The sequence below is a fragment of the Schistocerca gregaria genome, chromosome 5 (genome assembly GCF_023897955.1).
Source record: "Schistocerca gregaria isolate iqSchGreg1 chromosome 5, iqSchGreg1.2, whole genome shotgun sequence".
NCBI classification, from domain to species: Eukaryota; Metazoa; Arthropoda; class Insecta; order Orthoptera; family Acrididae; genus Schistocerca; species Schistocerca gregaria.
In genome coordinates this window covers 450,989,625-451,005,672 of record NC_064924.1, presented here as the reverse complement: position 1 = coordinate 451,005,672, position 16,048 = coordinate 450,989,625, and the positions used below count along the sequence as shown (strand labels likewise).

Below are 16,048 nucleotides of genomic sequence, written 5' to 3'. Positions count from 1 at the left end.
GTAAACATTAGAACACTTTAGTGAATAATGAGGTTTTATATTCATGTTTTAAATATCATTGATAGTTTGTAGTTTTATATTAGGGAATCGCATTAATAAGTCCTTCTGTCTTAAGGGAGACCCTAACACAGAAACAAAGTAGAATTAGCAAGAAACAATTGCATTGAAAAGATGACTAAGGGAGATATGTTAGTGTTTTATGTATATAATAGGGTTAGAATTTCTTTTTCATTTTTTGTGATTAAATAGTTTTAGTAAGAATGAGAATGGTGTGACTTAATAATACGACCAAGTACTTACAGGAGTGCATACCCTGCATCAATGCGTAGTCGTGACGGTTGATTGATTTCTCGCAGTGTGGATGTAAACAGGCATGTTTTAATTACTGAAGAAAACTGTTGAGATCTGAGTAACTGTTTTGTTTGCTTCAGCAGTGCTCTTCAGCCACGTAATTTCATGAATCCCGTGGGGGGCGGGGGGCACTGTTGAGACTTAAAGGAACATATGTTCTATTGTAGAGAAAGTAACTTCACGGCATAAAGTTTAGAACCGCGATATGTAAGGAATGATGCGAGCGTAAGCATGAATTGCGCACATGCGATACAGACCTGGTTTAGCCTGGTTCAGTCTGGAACTGTATGACCGCTACAATCGCAGGTTCGAATCCTGCCTCGGGCATGGATGTGTCTGATATTCTTAGGTTAGTTAGGTATAAGAAGTTCTAAGTTCTAGGGGCTGATGACCTCAGAAATTTAGCCCCATAGTGCACAGAGCCATTTGAACCATAGACCTGGTTTTCGGGCAAACGGTTCCTCACTTAAAATTTTAAATACTTAAAAGTATGGATTAGAGAAAAGTAATGAATAACACACATGTAAGTGCCTGACGATCGGTAGTCCAGATGGCCAAGGGTCTACTTTCGGCACGAAAGGTTGAGGGAAGCCTATGACATAAAATTTATGAAAATAACATCAAATCCTAATGGGGACTAAATGTTAATGTCATGACGTAAAATTGAAAGATGTAATGTCAACAATAAAGTAAAAATATATAGCAATACGGTGAATAATGCTTCGATGGAAACAACAGATAAAGCAATTTAATTTGTAAAAGCGTCAATGTGTGCTACGAAAGTGAAAAAAAGTCTAGCAACCTCATAAAGACAGTGAAAGACTGTGTCAATGTCGACTTTTACCACTTAAAAGTTTAAAGAGGGAAAGATTATGAAATCTGAGTATAAAGGTTGGTATAGTAATTTCATTTATTCATTTAAAAGAAACTGAGATTTAGTGTAATAGGATTACGGCTGTGCAGCAATGATGACTTAACGGAATAATATGAATATTAATATCATGTGATGCTAAAATGTGTTACAGCTAGTGGACACTGTGAATATTGTAGTTAGTTTGTACAAAAGTAGATCTACTTTTGGACGCCAACCATAGTGTCAGGTAGAAAAATCGGTGAATGTTATACAACTGTGTGAGCTCATGATGCGAACAATGGCACAGAGTTGGAATTTTACGTAAAGTCAATACAGGATTTTACGGGACACTCTTAAGAGTGCGAAACTTTGCTAGTCATGTACCAATAGACCGTGTAATTCTCAAAGGAATTAAACAGAGAATACCCCGTGTTCAGAAAACTGGACTAAACGGTGCTCGGAAAATTAAATACATTACAGAACAATAAAACGAACATTCATGTGCGAATATCGGATGAATGGACCACTAAACAATTCTCTTTTCCCACTAGCCAATAACATCTGTTACGTAAATAGTTAAAATTAATGTTAGCGTTGGTTACTTCATGTTCACAAGCCTGCAACGGACACGATGCTGAGACAGCGCGAGAGTAGGGGCTGATCAGGTGACCAATCTGGTCACGTGTATTACTTGTGATGAGTGCACGTGTGTTACGGTAACAAGCTTCAGTAGTATCATTCGAAGTGTGTGTTCCAGTATAAGTGAAAAATGCTCTGCTTATCACCTACAAGGAGGGTTTTTTATCTCCATTTGTGTGATTATAATTTCACTGTTTTCCTATGTAGTAATCCTGGGTGTGGTTCACTGGGGGAACATTCGGTGAACATGTCCTCGAGTAGAAGCAAAATATCAATTGGGATTTTCGGATACACTGGATGAATGTCGTCATACGATCTGAAGACCCTAGCCTGGTTTTAATTCCCTGTTTTCCCATGCCCGCTAACTTAAATAGAGGGGTTAACTCAAGTCATTCTCCGGTGAGATTTGTTAATACCTTTCTGGAATGAAACATTTGCCACAAGGGGAGGGTATTATTGTAGCTACCTTCTCTTAGAATTAGGCAAAGTAGATATGTTAATTTCTACTGTGTGCAACGTATATTTGGAAAATTCATCTGAGAAACAAGCATGTACAATATTCTGAAATTTAAAACTATAATCGAACAATACTGTGGTCTGACTGGTATATATAAGTAATTTTGTCCCAGCCACCCCAGGGAGCAATTGTACTCTAACTCTTGGAGTTGTGATGAATTTGAAATTTATAAATTCCATATAGTGATAATTATTGTATGAATAGCTGGCGATTATGACAAAGATTAGACAAATGCATTGTGTTGCCCTATATTCCATGGACATTGGAGATTCTGTGACTAAACTTTTTTTGTGGTCTCCTGTTCTTTGACTGGAAGAGGAAAGAACGATTGTCTGAGGTTAATCTCGCTGTAACAGTGTATGTAAGTTGAACGAAACTAAAATATAGGTGTTCATGAGTTTAAATTTGTGTACGGTACACAATGATTTGTAAACCTAAACCTTGCTAGTTTTGAGCAGACGTGGCCTTAACGGAACATTGACCATTGTTAAGCACCATATTAGAAAATAATTAGTAATTTTCTTTCAGCTCATCTTCGAAACGTGGCGCCGGCTAGGACAGTGAACTTTCTTTCAGATTCCACGAGCTGAGCTATGTGGCCGCAACGAATAATTTAATATATATCGCTTTCAGATTTTCTCAAGGTTTCGATATAAAATCCCACGCAGAAAGGCTTCGTCACAAGATTCTAGTTCTAGTATAAGATTTCATCACCAAAAGTTTATGCTTCTTATCTTAAATTGGTATTCGAGACGAAACCACGATCAAAAGTTACGGTTTTTTTTTTACTTCACATTAAACTGACCAATGAAATATTATGTGGTGCTATAAGTACATGAGTTTTAACTATACTTTTCATACATGTTGAGGAATATCTGTGATGATTCAAAAGCGAGACAATTAATTCTTTATAATTCCGTAACCACCCTGAGTACTGAGCTAGTTTGCTAATTGCTGATCCACGTCAGGCGAAATGAAATTTCATTACACTCCTTATAGTTTTATTCGAGTAATTTCTCTTTTGTTCTGACGTCACTTTATTAATAGCTATCAAAGCACATACAAATTAAATTAAATTACAACAGATTAGTAAGTGCGCATGCAAAATTGCTAACTGCACTTACTAATTAACAAAGAGCAGAGTGTATACCTGGTTGAATTATTTCAAAAGATTCCAAAAAAATTTCCATCTGTAGAATGTTGTTGCCAAATGAATCGTGTAAGTTTGAAAAATGATTGTAATTAATTAACTGATAGTAGTCTGAACACAACCGTTAGAAGGGGAATGGCAAGTGAACGTCTATTTTATCTTGTCACTTATGCACTTTGCTCTATATTGACCTTCTCTGACTGCGAGAATGGAATTTTAATTTAGGTGCGAGAATGTAAACTGTCAATAACTTTAAACTAAACCAAAACCACATGAATTTACGTAACACAAAACTGAATTTGGTGCAACACTATTGATTTGAAACTGGACCTGGAAATAAAGCAAAATTTGATCAATTTCAAAATAACTGTCCCTGTGTTTAAAGAATGGTTTCGCTGAAACAATAAAAATTCTTACCTTTATATGAGCAAAGGTAACGCTTTTCGCACTGCTCTCTGTTAGCACTTTAAATTGTACAGTGGCAAATAGCTACTGTGTGCGACTGTTGTTTAGCATACATTTTAGTTAAATCGAATATGACTCAGACAATAACTTCTTGAGAAAAATAGTTAATCAAAAATGACATGGATCTTGGAACTAGTATTCATTTGGGTTAAGTAACACTATGGCACTAACTCTTCATCTTGTATTCTGACTCTCTGAAAATTAATAATGCTCACACTTAACTGATTACACACAAATAATTAGCACTAAAAAACCATTGTGTGTGAGTGCTATACATTGTCTGAATCATCTCTTATGAACACGCAAATTGCATTAATAATAAAACACTTTTATTTACCTTAATTATTTCCAACGTAAGTTGACACTTTTTTTTACAGCTTGCAAACATTATAGTATATTGCAAATAAAAATATCATTTCTATCTATAGCGAGTAAATATATGTCCAGCACACACCAGATACATCACGTCTTTACACTTGAGAGTCCTTCATACATCACTCGCTCTGAAGTTACTCCAACACATTACCTATAACACCTTGATTGAACGATCGCTGTTGAATAGCGACGCTACCATTTGACCATCTGTGGTTCAATACCATATTTTCTTACAAAACATTGATTAATTTACACTGTGTATACTTTTCAATATGGTACATATAGCTGTTCGTTATTTTACCAGTGGCAGATGTTGTTGATCCTCTTACTCGATAAACATACTTGACGAAATTCAATAACCAGACACTTTTTTAACTTAATATACGTTACAATATTTTTCTGCCTTTCATTTACCGATGGTGGTCTTAATTATTTATTTATGGTCGGGATGTGTATGTTAATTACATTTTGGCTCCTATAGCTATCATGTAGTTTTTTAAGATTCTCATTCCTTTGTTATGCACATATCGCATTTACTTCTTCAAACATTAGTGTATAGTTTCGGTGTAGCATTCACCACATAGCCTTAATGCATTTGATTACAAGCTAATCAAATACGTAGTCTTATCTTCATGTCATTTTACTAATGATTTGTTTCTTGTAGCTGTTACTTACTTTTTTCATTTGTTGGATCATGCTGGACATTTTTATTTCACAGATGTGATTTATTAACTACTTAGTCTCACATACATTATTTCATATGCTGCAAAATGTCCTCTAAAAATATCCAATATCATTCAAGTCAATATTTGTGTACCAGTCACAACAGACATACTTTTGTAGTGAAACACGTGTTTCTCGATCAGTAATATATCAATAATCTTCGCTGCGATCTCTGTTTCTCCCCCCCCCCCCCCTCTCTCTCTCTCCCCCACTCTCTCTCTCTCACACACGCACGCACACACACACACACACACACACACACACACACACACACACACACACACACACACACACAATGAAACACACTCACTTACATACACACATACCACAATAATGATTTACTCTTGTGTCTGGGACAATACGACATTGTCCCAATAATACGATGGGCGTTCAACACGTAATGCAGAACCTGATTGGTTTCATGCCACTTTACAATACGCCATATTATTCGCCACTATTTTGGCTATAAAACCCTATTTTGGAACATCATCTCCGGTCAATGCGACGGCCTTACGCTATCTTACTGGGAGGACCTGTACGAAGCATGGTACAGCTCTAGTGGACGACGCCAGAGCCAACGTTTTGCTGCAGCAGTAACATCCCCATAAACCACGCAAGGCTACACACTGAGTTTATCCTTCATTGGACCAAATAGACGAAAGTGGGAAGGTGTTGTAGTGTGGATGAGGAACAACAGTCCAATGAAGTTTTGTGAGCTCCTTTTGGATGTATAAACAGCGCCGAAGTCACGAATTTCTGGACATGTATTCAGTCTTGAAAAATTATCAGTTAAAAGACCTGCTCACTGTATTAAGATTTCGACAGTCATAGTAATGCGATCATTTTGCAGTAATGGCAAGTGGTGTGCATCACTGATCAGGAGACAAAAACAATCTGATGAAACACTGATGCCACTGTTCTCAAGTGTTGATTCCCAGATCGCCGATACTATTCAGTTTTGGACCAAGATGTGTTCTTAAAAAGTGAACACGTTACGACCTACACAATATACGATCGCTATCAATGTTTCTCTGTTATGCCTTACGTATAAAATCTGTAAATTCGTTAACACCAATATGCCTTTGCCAAGCTATATGACTAAAAGTGGAATTACATGAAAATAATAGTTTCTTTTGTCAACATACATGATGTGGGGTACATTTGGAAAACACCGAAGGAAATAAGAGATATACAATGTAAGATGTATAACTGATAATCTGTTTATTCAAACCACTATGTACAAAAAATATATATGTATTTACATCACTCTCACACAGGTATTTCTTCAGATATATAAAAAAGTATTAGGCATTACTCACAGAGATACATACTGTAGCATATACAATAGATGTACCTGTCCATTGAACATTAGAATCGTCACGTTTGTACAGTGTAAAAGTATCCTCAGTAGTGATATCCTCCATTTCCAGCTCTACCTCCAGCTCCAGCGCGCCCCCTGCCGTAGCCGTATCCGCCGTCGGAGTAGGCGGTGAGTCCGGTGTCCTGGTACTCCACGGTGGGCCTGTAGCCGCCCTCGTCCGCCTGGTAGGAGACGATCTGCTTGCGGCCGTCGGGCAGCAGCACGCGGTACTGGCCCTGGGCGCTCTCCCCCTGCCTGGACTCCTCCTGTCCAAAGTCGCTCAGCGTCTGGCCGTCCTGCACCGAGTAGCTGAACTCGTAGTTGGCCGGCTCCTGGAACAGACACGTATACATACCCTAACTGTTGATTGGAACATTTTTATGAAACTGAAATTATGCATAAATATTTGAAACTGTCAAAGAAAATATGCTAAAACAGCATTTTCTATGTGCAGTCAGTCTTGAAACAATAATTGCCTATTTTAAAGTGAATCATAAGCTATGTACAACAAATTAAGGTTAATCAAAACTTGTGGAAACACGGTGCTCAGTTGGATCAATTCGAATCAGATCTGAATAATATCATGCCATTCAGTCCCGATTCGATTTGGGCTAACTGATCAGTCATTTCTATACCTGGAATCACACTCCAGTGTTATCACATAATCCTCTATTATTAAAATTATGAGTCACCATAACCTATTTCCTTATTTTGAAAATTCTCGTTTACCCCTATTTGTATTATTTACATGCATCGCCCTTCAGTTAATTGCTAAAAAATATAAAAATAATGTGTAAAATTAATTTTATGGTTCTCTTTATTAAGCGCATGTAACGAACGTTAAGAGTTCTTTATTCAGATTTCCTAACAGGTATGTGATGTGCACAGTACTCCTACGTATCTAAGGATTCAAAATAGTGAGCACTGAGTCTATCTCAACACATGCTATTGATTAAAATAACAGCTTTCACAGGTAACTGACTTTGTGCAACACAATTACGCTCAAAGGCCTTAAAAAGAAATGTTATATCTGACACACTTCTTATGCATTGGTTCAAAGCACTATACCCCCAGAGAGAGGGATGGCCAAACCGATCACTGTCAATAAACATCTTAGAACCAAGAAAAGGGGTGTTGTAATATCACTATAAAATGGTGTGGAATGAGAGATATGCTTTGTAAGGAATGTCGCTTACCACATTAGTATCTTGTAGAGCATGTGCATTTGTTTTACATCTTATGAAAACGAAATTTATACGATTTTGATATTATTGGCTTTTAACTCTGAAAGAAAAGTAATTTCACTATAGTCATAGGAATTATGCCCAAAATGCTTAGTGACCAATGAAAAACAGACAGTACTACTCGTTAAGCTACTAGCACAAACCCAGATTGAGAGCACCACAATATACATTTTAAGCGACTGAAAAATATTTTTAACACATGTAGTTGCCACGTGGTATCATACAAATATCTAAAAGGTAAGGGAAGTTAATCCAAAATCTTACAGCAAGTGGATCCTCCTGGGCTCCAGCGCGACCGTAGCCAAATCCAGGCACTCCATACACTGGAGAGAGGCCACCAGCGTTAGCAGAGGGCGCACCGTACTGAGTGGAGAGCGCGTCACCAGAGTAAGAAGGGGCGCCGTACTGTGTGGACAGGCCGAGGCCTCCAAAGCCAGTGGCGCGACCAGCCGCCGAAGGGGCGCCATAGCGAGTGGAGAGACCACCGCCGATCCTCCTACCAGCTCCAAACCTCCTGGAGGAGGCGCTTCCAAAGCTGGAGGAGACACGAGCCGCTGGACCCTGGCTAGAAGCACCTGAGCGGCCAAAAGCAGCGCCTGTCAGCGCAGGAGCTCCGTACTGAGTGCTGAGGCCGTTGGCTGCTGGGGCGGCGTACTGAGAACTGAGAGAGGAGGCCGAGGGAGGTCCGTACTCAGAGCTGGGAGGCAGGTACGACCGGTCGATCGGCGCTTCAGCGACGACCGACAATACAAGCGTACTCAGGAGTACATAAACCTGTTGAAGGAGAAATACATAAATGAGTTCAAAAATCTTATCTCGAAGGAGTCTGAAACATTAACACATAGGTCTACTAAGAACATTGGGTCTGGCCTCCTATACTACACAGGCGGAAATGGGTGTGTCGTATGCCACTACTATAAGCTTATGTGCTTATGTTGTGATCTTCATTCCAAACACTGACTTGACGGAGTGCTCTGCGCTAGTCTATACTAATAATTTTCTTGATCTCCTAGTAACTAATGCAGACTATAACCATTTCATTCTGCTTACTGCATTCTCCCTCTACACTGTTTATCCCTCACAACTTTTATCCACTACCAAACGGAATGTTCCTTGATGCTTTAGGATGTGTCGCATCAACCAAGCTCTACTTTTAGTCAAACTGCGTCATAAATTTCCTCTTGCCATAATTCGGGGTTGTATCATCTCCACTAATCCACAACATGCTTCTTTAGCATCACATTTTGAAAGCTTTTCTTCTAGTCTGAACTTCTTATTGTCCACATTGCACTTCCTTAGATTACTTTTTTTAAATTCATTTCCATCGCGCCAAAGCCTCCAACATAATGAGCATGGCATGGCATAAACATCAAATATTGAATGCAGTACAATCCAGTGAGAAATAGAAGATAATTGGATACCACTGAATGAGCAGAATAAGTAATTCAAAATTTACGTAAATGTTTTCCAAAGTTTATTCAGAGCTATTTTTTTTAACTAATGAAATATTAAATGCATTATTACAACGTACACACGTCCACGTGATCACGTACTTCCAGTCGGAAGTGGCCTGCTTACTATATACTAGGAGCAACAAAAATTTTATTTTCATATTTCATACAATTGTTGACGGCATTTAAAAGTTTAAATTGCTGTCATAATCTACTCATTAACAAATATTACTACCTTTGTTCGAACAGCCTCTGATGGCCTAACGGTATCGATCCTCAGCCTAAGATGTCTCTGGAGGTCGATGTGGAAGAACATGCTGTTGTTGTCATTTTTCGTGACCATAGCCTATGTTTCGCATTCAAATAGCTTCTCAATTGGCCTTACAAGGGCTGAGTGGAGCCCGCTTGCCAACAGTTCTCTGCAGACCTGAAAGGTCACCCATTCAAGTGCTAGCCAAGCCAGACTGAGTACAACTGAGGTGATTTTACGGTAACCAATGTTACCACTGTTGTTTAACACAAGAACTCAAACTTTAAAGTTAGAAGCTGTGTATAACTCAAGAAGAAGATGTGTAACTCAGAGCACGGAAATTACCCTGAGTCCATCTAGTATCCGAAAATACTAGCACTTAGTTACTTCCAACAAACTTTACATACAATTTCAAATATTTTCGAAACATTTTCTCGCTGACACCTCACAAAACAGTTACTGTGAAAAAGTTATATAACTTACTAAGCTGTTCAAACGGTAAAATTTCAGCATCAGGCATGACGTTTTAATTTATTATTTCCTTACTGCATAATCTGATAGCAACACGTTTTTCCGACGGTTTACCATTGAATGTATCTAACAAATTATAACATCGCACGAGATTCAGAAGATATGGCATCATAAACATTGAAATGACTGAAAAATAGGAGTCACATAAAACACGTTAACTCATTTGCAGAGTAATCGGACATTTGATGATGTTTGATACATAGGAGTCCGACGCTTTAAGGAATCAGGGGTGGGCAGTTGTCGGTTGCATTCTATTACGTGCACGAATATCTTTAGCATGTTTTAAGGTTAAGAAGTTGCCACACAGACATCGAGCTTGGGTCACATGCAATTAGAGAAAGATGTGTCATTAATGCCCTAGGTTTCTAAATGAACTTCATGGTTCAAATGGCTCTGAGCACTACGGGACTTAACATCTATGGTCATCAGTCCTCTAGAACTTAGAACTACTAAAACCTAACTAACCTAAGGACGTCACACAACACCCAGTTCTCACGAGGCAGAGAAAATCCCTGACCCCGCTGGGAATCGAACCCGGGAACCCGGGCGCGGGAAAAATGAACTTCATGACAAGGACGTCTAAACTCACTAAGTTTAGAATGTATCATTTGTATCGCTACTGTTACTGATAAGACTGTTAATTACTTTGTCAGGCGTCATGTACACGGATATAAGTGTAGCAACGTGTTAGGCACACCTGTGCCGCGGCCGCCCTCGGTGGCTGCCTTACCTTCATGTTGTGTAGAAGGTGGACGGCAGGAGCAGAGTGAGTCTGCCGAACCAGCTGTCCAGTATATATACCGGAGCTGCACTCCTGGGCGGGTCGCCGCTGCGAGAGTTTCGGCCCGGCCGCTCCAGTTAGCGGGCTGATGGGTAGGCAGGCCGTTACGTCACCGTTAGAGACCTTGGTGGCGCCTCGGAAGACCCTTCACGGCCGCACCCTCCGGCCACTGTGCCGCCTTTCCGAGACAGCCCACGGCACGCTTCGCATAACAGCCTGTAATCTCCCGTCTCTTTCATCCATCGTAAAGGCATCGCTGCAGTTTTCAAGGACTTGTCCGGCTAGGGGCGCTTGATCTTTAGGTAAGGTGAGATTGTTCAAGATACGTTGCTACACCACATCGAGGAGATCCTTGTGGACAACTGTAATAGGACTATTTTTGTCTTTTCGGGTATCTTATAAGCAGCCTTAATGACTAGGACCAGCATTAAGTTAAACTGACACGTGAACTGGCCGCCTGAAAACGTAAACATAACCACTGTAGGTGTACAGTATATCTCGAAATAATTAGCAAGGACTTTCTTCAAAGAAATTTAACATCTTTCCTCTGTTCGGGCACTTACTGCCCTTCTTCAGAAGGTTATATCCATCACACTGACATTCTCTAATAATACTATAGGTATAACCTTCTGAAGACGGGCACTGAGCTCGAGAAAAGGGTTGAAAAATTAAACTTCTTTTACGTAACTGGCTGCTGGTACTTCGATATCTATAACGTAAAAATGCAGTTCGGAAAATACACAAATTTCGAGGATGCTTCCTTTTCGACAATAGTGCCTGTTACTTATTCTTTAAGGCCAAGGATTTTCTTCATGTTTTTCAGCTTTTGTGCTACCAATGAATAACCTAAAAGAAAAAAATTGCGTTTGTGATTTTCTTCTACTTTTATTTATCATTTGCTGCCCAAATATATGCTGTTACAGACAGTGACTAAAATTCAAGATAGCAGAAATCAATATCATCAACGTAAAGCTACGTCAAAAACAAAGGCTGACGCAAAATGGCCAGCACACATTGCTTCTCTACTTGTCAGTTACAGTCATTTTCTGCCCCTCCCCCCTCAAAGCCTTTCCCTTTTGTATTCAGGTAGCGTCTTTTAACAAAGTGGATCGTTATATCATTATTACATCGTCAAACGATCTATACGTCCTAATGCCGACATTACTGTTAATTCTAATCATATTCTGTGTATTAGCAATCAAGGATGAAGGTCAATTTTCTGTATAACTCACGCCATCACTACAGAAATGGTAATGGCGGAAATATTGTCAATACCTTTTTCTTGCAACGTAAGTTTAAGTGTTATTAACATAAAAACAAAATATGCAACAGGAATTTTAAATATAAATGGGATGAGCTACCTTTGTTATATTCAGCAATCGATAGTTGACGTGGAACATGAATCTGTAGTTACATTTTCTATAGGTAAAGTGACGGGAAGTAGGTAATGATTCCTGAATTATATTTAAATAATTCAAATTAATTAAAATATCGTCTTGTATGAGACAGTAGCTCCCTGAATCGACCTATTTCGGCCTCATGGTTCGATGCAGTTAGATCAATTATTTGATTATGCTGTTTAGAAGCAGTGTCTAAATGTATACGATTAGAATGCGTACTTGCAGTCAAATTTTGAATGATACTATTTTTAGATCCATGAAAATTATGTGTCTGATTTAATATTCGATTTCTCGGCTATTTCTTCATTTGATCTGTGAGTTCTCGTTTCCGATCTTATGACAATTGTGAACCATGATTCTTTTTAACTCTGGAAACTCCAGCACATTCTTTCTAAATGCATCTTTGCTTAGAATTTTATGCTCAAAATGAAACTGAGAGATTGCTAGTGAAATGCTATAGACAGATACAGTAATTTGATTTCATTTAATTTATTTGTGAAAGACATTAGCAATACAGAACAAAGCAAGATAGCTTTCTGTAAACATTTCTGCAAATTCTCTTAATTCTTTGTTGGATTTAACGTGATATTACATACTTCCGGTACATAGCTACCTACATACTCTGTTCTAAAAAGAAAATACACATCCTGGGTTAAAAAAGAAATTGTAGAGTCTCCTACCACAAGGAAGCAGGGGAGAGGTTGTTGAATCATCTTTCTACAACACAAATGCACACATGAATTTATATGGTTCTTCATTTACATAAACTGGTTCATTTTATTATCTTGAATAGAGTCCATGTTCGCGGTACAAGCTCATCATGATAGTCCACTTGCAGGAAAAATCGGTAATCTCGCTAATACATACTTTAGCCTGCTATGCACCGTCATAGCCTGATTAAGTCAGTGAGTTAATGACCCAGTGAGTCAGTGACGTCGGCATAAGTACATGTTGTCAAGAGGTTGTTGGCGGATTGTTGCTCGTCGGTGTGTCTCTGCCCTCTCTCGTGATAGGCGCGCTTGATCCAGCACCTACTATCGATCTTCGCGCTACATCTTTGTCGACCTGTGTGCTCGCGACAGCTTCCGCCACCACAGAGATTCTATAGTGCTGTTTGTAGGACAATGTGAGTTGTCAATAGAGTGGTCTACTATCTAATGCACAAATGTCTTAAATTATACACCATAATGAATCCGTTTGAAGTTATTACAGAAACAAATTGCTTAAACTGTCACATCGATTTTATTCATGTCAAAGTTCATTGAAGAATCAGACACGCCGGTCATCAGCACCGTGCTGTCCATTTCCTTTTGCAAATTGCCCATCTCGACCACATGAGTTTGCGTCCACTGTACGGAGAGCGCTGTTTATCTAGGGCCCTGGTGGTGGTATCGCAATCTGCGTAACGAGGCGTTGCAGCAGGGAGTAATGCTGCTGCTTCGGCATCGCCGTTCTCCTCTATCGATGTGAAGGGGGTCATGTGGCTCGAATCCCTGGCAAGGTAGGCTGACTTTGGGCACTGGAAAGTTTGCATGTATATAACGTATTTCTTGGTGTAGAGTTCACTCAGGTCTTCCGGAACTGATTAATTTTCCGTGCAGTAACTAGTAACGCATGGTAGCTGACTCATGGCCGCACAATTAAGACGCCTTGCCGCTTATTCACCTAGTGTGAATTTTACCTCCAAGATACCCACATCTTGCGTGAAAGGATAGATCGAACTTTTGCAAGCGAGCGTGATTGTGATTGTTCCGATCTTGTAAGAGTCTCATTCCCACTCCTGCCTCGTTCCCAGTTCCTTTGTAAGTTGGAGATAAGCGGAGTTGAGTTGTAAATTTCTGGGTGTTTGGGTTTCTTAGACCAGGCAGAATTTCTGGAATTATTTTTCAATTCTGCCATCCTTTGTGATATACACAGTGCGTGTGTATTATAAAGTTACTCAACTCGCTGAGCAGTATAACTGCGGTAGTGTTGAATGTTTAGTCGTTTCCAGACATAGACGCCCTTCTAGTCCGCTCCTGTGTCATGGACAGGATTGTCAGCGTTGTATGCCACCCCATAGGACTCTTGGACCGTAGTACCTTTGCCGTTGTGATTCTACACCGACCAGCACCAACTTCGCTGTGGTTACTCCCTCCAAGTTATGTAATTGTAATCTCTTAGCTGTTTCATGCATCTGCTGCATTCCTCATTCTAAACGCCTTAGCGGTCAGTGATGATAATTACAATCTAGGAACTCTCTTATGTAACTGCTTTTTTTATCATTTTAGGGCGTAGGCGAATAGTTTTTAGTTTTTAGTTACTCTTATTTTGTCAGATCTTCGTCCTGTTAGATTCTATTTATTGTATTTCGTGTTACCAGTCAAATCTTGTAAGAAGAAAATCGTATAATTTGCACTCCGTCACTTAACTCTCCTGCTTGATTGATTCATCTCTGCCGAACATTCTGGACGCGCGTTTAACTGGGAGAGGTGTTGTGTACAGTATAGTTTCTTGGTACTGGAAAAAAAGCAGAGAAAATGGCCACAGCGCTAAATATTAAATTTTTTTCTTCACTCGTTGAATTCTAGAATTTTAAGGTCAGCTACGGCATCGGAATTTGTTTCCCGCTGAATATATAGACGCAGCGCCTAGTGCTGGCATTTTATATTTGTTACTTTCTTAATTCTAAATTTGAACGGGACTTACATAAAGCAGGTAGAAGTGCAGTTTATGTAGCAGGAACGACGACAGATAGAATTTTAGGTCTGGTCGTGAGTCGTGCACGGATAGCCGAAATGACTAAGATGACCACTCTCGTAAAGCGGGAAATCTGGGTTCGAGTCCCGGTCTGGCACGAAGTTTCATTGTTGTCATTCCCTTATACAGCTGACAGTTGTTCGTATTCGGTGCTGTGAACACATTTCGTGTCATTCCGCGAAGAGCATCCCGTGTTAACTCAGGTACGAGCAGCTCTTAGAGGCTCGCCATCTTGTCTTATTTACAACTTTTCACGACGTCGCCTTTCCGCCTTGGATTTTTTTAGAATATGGCTTCTAAGTACTTCATCATTTTCCATTCAGTACACACTTTAGTTTATTAATGTTTTATATACCTATTATGTATTAGAACAGTTAGTTTAATTCTGAAGACGACGCTCATATTAGTGTCGAAACCTGGTCATTTTTGACTTAATATTCGTGGCCAAGGGCTTATTTGTTCTAACATAATTCTGACACGGTCGCTGAACCTTAGCAGCTATGTTCAAAGGTTACAAGATTTTTAAAAAGCAGCCGCTACCGCGGAAACCTCATCAAGACAATCAATACCTGGCCCATAACACTGGACACAAGTAGAGATGGAGAATCTGGGCAGGAATACGTGACAACTCATGACAGTTAATCGTGAACTCAGCCTCACATTAAGTTTGATAAACTGTACTTGCACAGAAAAACTGTTGTTAGAGGACTCTTGCAGATGAAACTGACAATGCAAGAAGGAAAGCATGCATTGGCAGACTACGTGAAGTGATATATAACCAAGAATCTGCTCCGAATGAAGACGGCAACAGAAAACTTCTCAAGAGTTTCTTGCAGAAAGACCGTTCAGCATGACTACGAGGACAGACACAGTGCTGTGGCAGAAACAATCCATTGGAGCGTATGTCAAAATACTATCTGCAAGTTGCAAAGAACTGGTGGGACAACAATTCAGGAAATGTTAACGAAAAATCCCAAATCACTATCGAATGGTGGAACACCAGTACGTCAAACCAACAAATGCAGAGACAAAGGAAGTGTAAATCACTGACATTCCAGGTGACAACAGAATCAACGAGAAACAACTGAAAAAAATTATATTTTAGGACATAAAAACCAAATTGCAGCAAATGTGATGCTAACCGGTGGCTTTTGGCACCAGTCCAAAAGATACCGGTTGACACTAAAAGAACCATTAACATTGATAAAAATTCATCTGC

General features: G+C 39.4%; 2 protein-coding genes across 2 annotated transcripts in view; both read right to left on the bottom strand.

Moving 5' to 3' along the window:
• Positions 1-16,048, bottom strand: part of LOC126273380 (pro-resilin-like) — a 367,374-nt gene that overhangs the window by 66,120 nt on the left and 285,206 nt on the right. The gene's annotated exons all lie outside the window — the stretch shown is intronic.
• On the bottom strand, positions 6,271-10,705 carry LOC126272108 (pro-resilin-like). The gene is made up of 3 exons (XM_049974702.1): positions 10,640-10,705; positions 7,942-8,451; positions 6,271-6,765 (listed from the first exon to the last, which is right to left on the bottom strand). Exons 1-3 carry the CDS (start codon positions 10,643-10,645, stop codon positions 6,478-6,480), a joined length of 804 nt encoding a protein of 267 aa, XP_049830659.1. The 5' UTR covers positions 10,646-10,705; the 3' UTR covers positions 6,271-6,477.

What these genes read in the sequence shown, in the direction of transcription:
- LOC126272108 (XM_049974702.1), bottom strand. An exon ending in CCCAGGAGGATCCACTTGCT is followed by an intron (nt 6,766 to 7,941) that starts GTAAGATTTTGG and finishes TGTCTGTTCCAG; the next exon opens with GAGCCGGCCAACTACGAGTT.